This window comes from Trifolium pratense, linkage group LG4 (assembly GCF_020283565.1).
Source record: "Trifolium pratense cultivar HEN17-A07 linkage group LG4, ARS_RC_1.1, whole genome shotgun sequence".
Lineage (NCBI taxonomy): Eukaryota > Viridiplantae > Streptophyta > Magnoliopsida > Fabales > Fabaceae > Trifolium > Trifolium pratense.
Window position 1 is genome coordinate 32,796,056 of NC_060062.1, and position 7,877 is coordinate 32,803,932.

The following is a 7,877-nucleotide window of genomic DNA, read 5'->3' on the forward strand; positions in this document are numbered from 1 at the left end:
ATACAACTATGTGCAACCATTCTACAAGCTAAATGGTTTCAGAAGCAAATAACTAATAATCAACTTACTGAAACGATTCTACCAGCAAAATGGTTTCAGATTACAACTCTCTGAAACCATTGTACCAGATAAATGGTTTCAGAAGCAAACACAATTAATAAATTACTCATTGAAACCATTCTACCAGTAAAATGGTTTCAGAATACAACTATGTGCAACCATTCTACCAGTAAAATGGTTTCAGAAGCAAACATTAGTTTTTAATTACCGTTTTATCTCATTTAATTAACTAAAAATAGTTTCAGGTCTCCAAAAATTTCATAAAATATACCAAAAGTTCCAGAATATTATCTACTATTTTCCTGGTATAATGGTTTCAGTGAGTTGGTTGAGTGGTGCGTGTTAAATTACAACACACAAGTAACGTATTTAGTAGACAAAAAATGAGATTAAGGTAGTGAAAAATTGCGTTTTTTTTTCGGTGTCCAAATCAAACGAACCAAGTCTCTATTTGTAGACAAAAAAAAATTATGAATTTTGATATAAAAATAAAAAAATAAAAAATTAATTTACAACGAAATAATTGAGTTCAAAGTATTAAATGAACAAAAATCACGCCCAGCCAACCATTGTGTGACACGTGTCCTACTTTTAAAAAGCAAATTTTTCTCTCTCCAGGTTGTAATCCAGTGTGACGCAGGCGCTGGAATCTGATGGATCAGGATGATCTGGGCTGTCTGATTGATCAGACAGTCTTGATGAGATCAGATCTTGGCTGTCTGATGGAAATCAACGGTCTGTAACCATGGTCCTTCGGTACGCGCGCGACACTGGATTTACGTCTACTAATGGGTATTTTGGTTAATTAATTAAAAAGAATGGGTATTTTGGTCCAATTGAAAAGGTGCACCTTGCTAACTTAGACCTAACTAGAGTCTAAGTTAGAAAACCCCTATATATATATATATATATATATATATATATATATATATATATATATATATATATATATATATATATATGAATCAAATGGAACTTATTGCATTTCTTCAAATATAATAGAAAACATACGACTCGAAGGTTAATAATAATGAGCAATATGGGGCTAGATTGAAATAGTTCTAGTAATGTTATGAGAAATTCTATTGGCTTGCCTTAGACCAAAAGTTATGTTGTAACTAGCATTAGAGTGAAGTAAAGATCTACAAGAGGATAAGAGAGTTCCGAGCTCATTTTCATGCATACAATCATTCTTTAGAGCATTTACAACATGTTGACAATTACTTTCAAAAATAACCCTCTCAAACCATTAGATACATCTAGCAGATGAGCATGCTTCAAAGCGGTGGCTTTGCATTCAGGGGCTATGACTTCAAAAGGAAATAAAAGTTACAAAGAACACAAATAGTTTGACATTCAAAACCACGTATATGAAGGATGACACAAGTTGGGAGGCATCTACGGAGCTAGAACAAAAATAATTGAGACGGTAAAGGAAGTTAGAACAAATGATTAATAAATATAAACAACGAATTGAAGAAGAACAAATCACGAGCAATCAATGATGATCTAACCTGATGATCAGAAGATGGCTGGTCCGTTGAGCAAATTGTGGGTTTGTACCTGCAGGTGCTCCGATGCCTAAGTCAGCAAAGAAAACGAGAGATACTAGAAGAGAGAGAAAGTAGAGAGTAGAATGATTCAGAATACCTGTCTAGGAGAGCTTATATAGTTGCCCTCGGCGCTGGGCCAAAGGTTGGTCTATTGGGCTGGAATAACCGGCCCAATAGGCTCAACTGCCAAGATAGTCCTTGTATCGTAGGGGAGGCGGTTATTCGCCTCTATCTTGGTTGGAGTCGTTCCACTATTCACGGGTAATGGATAAGCTCCTTGACGAAGGCGTGGTTGAATGAATCAACATTCGTGGATAGATGAGCACGTGTTTAACGTGCTGCCTATCCGTTATGTCGTGGAGGACACGTCATTGGCTGACGTGTCGGGGAAGCCTCCCCTTATTGAGCTTTTGGCCCAATGCTGAACAAATGATTAATTTTTTGATTTGGTAGAAAACCTATTTTCTAGATCTCCAATTTTTCTGAGACTGGATTAATGATTTTCAAAATTAAAAAAGGGATTGTTCTTATTTTATGATTACAAATTAAACCCAAAAATAACCGTCGTTTTGCATTATGTGGAGAGAAAAATGAGTCGGGTAACATTTGGGTTGATCATGACCCGTTTTGCAATCACAATGGTAGAAGATGATGTTCTGCAAAAAAAAAGAAACTGGAAGATAATCTAGTGTTGGGTAGTCTATGATAATCATACCTAGTTCTTTTTTTAAAACGGTGTTAATGGAAAAACTGACGGAAAAAACTAACTAATTAATACAAACATCGGAAACGTAAAGGACTAAATTAAAATTTAAAATAAACATAAGTTAAGCCTAATGCTTAGAGATTTCTCTTGTAGACAAGAAGGATCTCCAGTTTATGGGTTATTCTGCTGCAAATTCAGAACCGCCTCCTACTTAATAATACTCCCTCCGGACCTTTTTATAAGAAACACTTTGGAATTTTTATTTGGTCCTTTTTATAAGAAACACTTTGACACAATTCCATTTGTAACCTTATTAAATACAATCAAATAATTCATTATAATGCTAGTGCATTAATTAGAGAGACCTATTTCCCATACTAGTCAAAGGTTAGTTTTGGAATATAACATAAAATGTTAGAATCATTAATGAGAAAATTTACCTTCCTTGGTCTGTGTGATTTTGTCAAAGTGTTTCTTATAATAAGGACCGGAGGGAGTATCTAATAATACTATTGTGTAAATAATAATAATGATAGTGATCATTAATAAATAATAAAACTAATTTCTAGTGATTGTGCTAATGAAAACGGCCATAGGAATAAGGCTTTTTTCTTGTAGTGTGATTGTTGATCATGATGACATTTCTTCTAAGATGCTTCTTGCAAAGTAATGCGTTATCTTGCAAATTACCGGGCCGGGTTCCTTGAAAGAACACAAGCTGTAGTCTAACTTTGTAATACTATTACTAACATTCTAATAGATTAGAGACCTACATGTTATGAATGTCACAAACATGCCGTTCAAACAGCTGATAGAAACTGGTAGATAGTGAACTGAATTAAGGAAAAGAATTCATAAATGATAGAACAATTCAATAAGATAATTGATATGGTAGCTTATAGATTTGTACCAAAAAAAATATGGTAGCTTATAGATAATTGATTTGCTTAGAGTATCTATTAAATTTATCAGTAGCTAGGGTTTAGTTTGCAATTTCAGGAAAAAAGAGAGATTAGTATAATCTAAACAATTCGATAAGATAATAATAGGTCCAGCCAATAATAAAATATACAGTGTATACTAGTTCTTCCACTACAATGGCAGGTCAACATCAAATTAAATCATAGTAAAAATTGTCGCTAATGTTCATTTGTTTGAGGCGACAATCCTACGTCCTTCAAACTACCAAAATCTAGAAGTTACATATGTAAAATCTTACTAAATCAATAAATATTAAGACACTAGGTGAAAGTAATTGAAAGTTCACATTTGGGTGAAATCCTTGGATGCGACTTTAGTTTTTTTAATGCAACCTGACATGACGATGATGGTTCAGTAACGGTGATCTTCATGACTCGTAAAAGTGGTGCATTCTTTAAAATATATGTTGCAAATTGAATTTCATCTATGGAGCCGTCATAGTTTATAGTACATGATCTAAGCTGAGAAAAAATGCACTTAGGAACAGAAGTAGGGAGAAATGCACCTAGCATATAGTACAAACCTTTGTTGCATAAGTATGTCCACTGCAAAACATATAGCAAAATAAGATTTATGAAACAAACACAAAGAAAAGTAGGAACCAAAAAATATACAAACACAAAAAACCTTAGTAACAGAAAGAATTTGAAGCTTGGGGCAATTCTGGAGAACTTTGACAACATCATCCATGTTATAATAGCATAATTCAAGGTGGATTAAGTTTTGAAGTACAAGAAAGTCCCTACAATATGAATGAATCTTTGGCTGAAGAGACATCCCCGTCATCTACAGTTAAAAGTTAGAGTATAAAATTACTCAAAAGGGAACATATATGAAATTTAGTATGCATAATATTGATATTAAAATCAGTACTTTTCCGTCCTGTGAGCCTAGCTCATTTGGCAGGGGTTAGGGTTCGAAGTTCTAATACCGATCATCCCGATTTATACACCTTAAGAGTGAAATATCTAGCCACTAGGTTCTTGACAAAAACAAAATCAGTACTTTACCTTAATCTTTAGAAAGTGGACATTATAAATTGCTTTAATAGGAACATCATATGTATCGATATTGGCTCTCATCAATTTTGGTAAGGTTTTAAGCCTAACACCCTCGCCTTGTTCTTCTATATAGTAAACATCGTAAGTTTGCAAATCTTCCAAAATTGGACACTCATTAAGAAGCTTATTGAAATTGTCCTTATTTTTGAAAACTACATGAATCAAATGAAGGGTCTTAAGAGAGGGAAGATCGACAAAGATATTATGAACCACTTTTAGTTTCGTCAATTTGAGAACAACAAGTGTTGGAAATATGAAAATACTTGGACACAAGATGATCCCAATGTCATGAAACGTACTGCGGAGTTCCAGATTCTCGAGAGGATGCAGTTTTGCAGTTTTGATCCAAAGGTTGAAACTGTTGCGATGTATAGAATTACAGTTGAGGTGAAATGTTTTGATGAGTTGGGTGAAGAGCATGACTGTATTGACGAAGCAAGGGAAGGCCTGTTTACTGAAGGATTCATCGTCAAAGTGGAGAGTTGTGAGTAATTTGAAGAGTGACGTCCACCGCTTCGAAAGAATGGTGGTAGTAAAAGCGAGTTTGGTTGGAAGAAAAGAGAGTATGTAACAGAGTATCTCATCTGGTAAATTGCTGATCCTATCAATGGGTGCCGAGTTCTCCATCGTCGGGAGAGAAGAATGAGTTTAGCTCTCGGGAAAATTGTTAGAGTTGGAAAGTAAATAAGGAATTTTTTCAATATTGCTAAACCTAAGTATAGGATCGGTAGTCTTATTTTGGTTTGGTCGGCAAATAGGATTTGTTTTTCTTTTTTTCTTTTTCCTGAGACTCAAATATGATTTGTTTTACGTGAAATAGAAAAATATATAAAAAGTCATGGTTTTAAAATTTACTGTAGAAGCTATCCTCTAAATTATGCTATATATCCCGTAAAAATAAATACTTTTTTCGGGTATAATCACAATTTTAACCCCATTACTGCACTTGAAAAAATTTAAATATTAATTAAATATTTTTTTTTTGTAATATCATACTTATAAACAAATTCAATCGCGCTAATTTTATTATTTGCGTTTTTCTTCTTTGTATGTTTTCTTTTTTTCTACAATATTTGATAATTTTTTTTAAATCTAATATTAATTTTTTTTTAAGTATATTAAGTTTCTATTTCTATTTTACAATTTTTTTTTTAAAATCTGACATGTTATTTTCTGTTTTTCTATTTTTAAATGAAAATGACATGTTAATTCCACGTCTTCAAAAATCCTAGTCAGCATTTGTCAAATCATCAATTACTTGACATGTCAGTCAAAAATTCACCTCAAGGACCTTTTTAAAAAATTTGGTATTTTGCAAGAATTAAAATCAAATTTTTTATTTTACAGGGGCTAAAATCAAAACAAGCAGAAATCTATCTTTTCATATTTAAGTCTTTTATTAAACACTACAAATCTATTTTTTACCAACCAGCTGACGTCTACCATTTTTTACTTCATACGGTGGGATAACTTCTTTTTCATAAATTTAATTTTTTATTTTTACTTTTTCTCTTTAAAAATAACTAAATATTCTTTCTCCACGGATTAAGCCATGAATTTGGCGTGATTAGTTAAATTTGGAGATATGCATAATATTTTTTTTATTGGATAAATCTATTGATCAATATTAATAGTTGAGGTATTGATATAGAGAATTCGGAAGGAGAGGATCTAGATCCCTTGATCAAAACCTAGCTAATTTACTTACACCATAAAAAAGAGGCCTATGCTCTTTCTTGTCATTCTGCCACCAGAAAATCCATCGTCGCTCTCTCTCTATAAATCTCCAAACAAATGTCACTGACGATGATAAAGAACTCAGGACACGTTGATAGGATCAGTAACTTGCCTGATGAGTTATTATGTCACATACTCTCTTTCATATCATGGCGGCTGAATTTCGAATGATGCCTTTGTTGCCAAGTATTTTCAGTTTCCGCACACTTGTAGTTCTCAAATTGATCATGAAGAGGGCAAAGGTGGTTGGTGATATCTTTGTCGATTTTCCCTCGCTTAAAACCCTTCATTTGATTGACATTTAATAAGGACAATTTAAAATAAATCTCTACAAATTAAATAACGAAAGGAAAAAAATGTTCACTTTATAAAAAAAAATTATAATTGGTCATATTTTTTTCATTCCAACTAATCTTTTTTTTTTTTAATTTGCTACAAACTAATTAAGCTCTCTTTTTTTATTTTTTTTATTTTTTTTTGTTTACAATGACATGGAAATCGAACTCAGTATCTATAGCGTATTATCCAAACCCCTCACTACAAAACCAAATCTAGTAGCTTTAATTTTTTATTTCTTTGTTTCAATTATTTGTATATTATTATTATTTCTCTGTGTTATGGAAATTTGACTATACAAACTATTATAGCCCTGTTTTGTAAAAAAAAAAATAGTGGCTAGTTAAACAAATATTAGAAGAATAGTATTGTATTATAAATTCGTCAAAAAAAAATTGTATTATAAATGTTTAATTTTTTTTTGTTACAGTATAAATGTATAATATAAATTAAAACATCCTTCACCTTGTTAAACTTGAAATATAAAGGAATAATGCAAAAAAAAATATAAAAATCACATAATAGAAACTTGTGAGAAATTCTTGTGGGAGTCCTCACTTAAACATTAATGGTTACACACACTCAATCACATAATTAAATTGTTCTATATTGTTTTCCTCTTCCTAGATTTTGTAAGTTACGGTTATTTACCAACAAGAAGAAACAAAAACATTCCACAAACTCAAGAAACCTTAAAAAGGTGAAGGATGTTTTAATTATGTAACCTTAAAAATTCCATATAGAAGCTTATGAGAAATTCTTGTGGGAGTCCTCACTTAAACATTAATGGTTACACACAATCATTCACATAATTATAAATAATTAATAGTAAATTCTTTTTATAATAAATAATTATTACTAATTAATGAAGTAGTCATTAAAACTAAATCTCTAAAAATAAGGAAAGAAATAATAATAATAAAAACACGTGTGCACTTTAATTTTTTATTTTTCAATCCTCATATTTTTTTGTTCCAAAAGCTCTAGTCTTTTCACAATCAATCACATAATTAAGAAACCTTAAAAAAAATATTTTGGAGAATTTGAAAACTTACATTTACTGTATAGAACAAGACCATAGACATGTTAGGGTTACAACCTTATCCAATTTGATCACGGCCGATATACTTGCATTTGAGGTTCCCTTTAGAACAATTTATAATGTTCAGATTTTAAAACTCACGGTAAGCTACTGAATTTTCATATGGAATATATTCACATTCAATTTCATTTGTATATGTAACTAGTTTTTGTGTTTTGAACTTTTTATTATTTGTAGATGACGAGCAGGCTTTCAAAGATCAATTCGTATTGCAATGACTTTCCTGTATTTCGAAACATAATCAACCTTTCCTTATGCTTTTATGACTTTCGACATTGGGATGATGTAGCTTGTAGCTGAAGTTTTCCAGTATTGCCCCAGGTTTCAAATCCTTAATATTT

At 31.6% G+C, this 7,877-nt stretch overlaps 1 protein-coding gene across 1 annotated transcript; it reads right to left on the bottom strand.

The window, feature by feature from the left end:
• Positions 1 to 3,560: 3,560 nt before the first annotated feature.
• Positions 3,561 to 4,988, bottom strand: LOC123922507 (F-box/FBD/LRR-repeat protein At4g26340-like). The gene is made up of 3 exons (XM_045975223.1): positions 4,311 to 4,988; positions 3,928 to 4,086; positions 3,561 to 3,845 (listed from the first exon to the last, which is right to left on the bottom strand). The coding sequence occupies exons 1-3, from the start codon at positions 4,986 to 4,988 to the stop codon at positions 3,561 to 3,563; spliced, it is 1,122 nt and encodes a 373-aa protein (XP_045831179.1).
• Positions 4,989 to 7,877: the final 2,889 nt, after the last annotated feature.

Bases quoted from the DNA above. Each gene is read 5' to 3' on its own strand.
- LOC123922507 (XM_045975223.1), bottom strand. From the start codon at position 4,988: ATGGAGAACTCGGCACCCATTGATAGGATCAGCAATTTACCAGATGAG. The intron at 4,087-4,310 runs GTAAAGTACTGA...TTTTAACTGTAG, and splicing joins TCCACTTTCTAAAGATTAAG to ATGACGGGGATGTCTCTTCA. The intron at 3,846-3,927 runs GTTTTTTGTGTT...TATGTTTTGCAG, and splicing joins AAATTCTTTCTGTTACTAAG to TGGACATACTTATGCAACAA.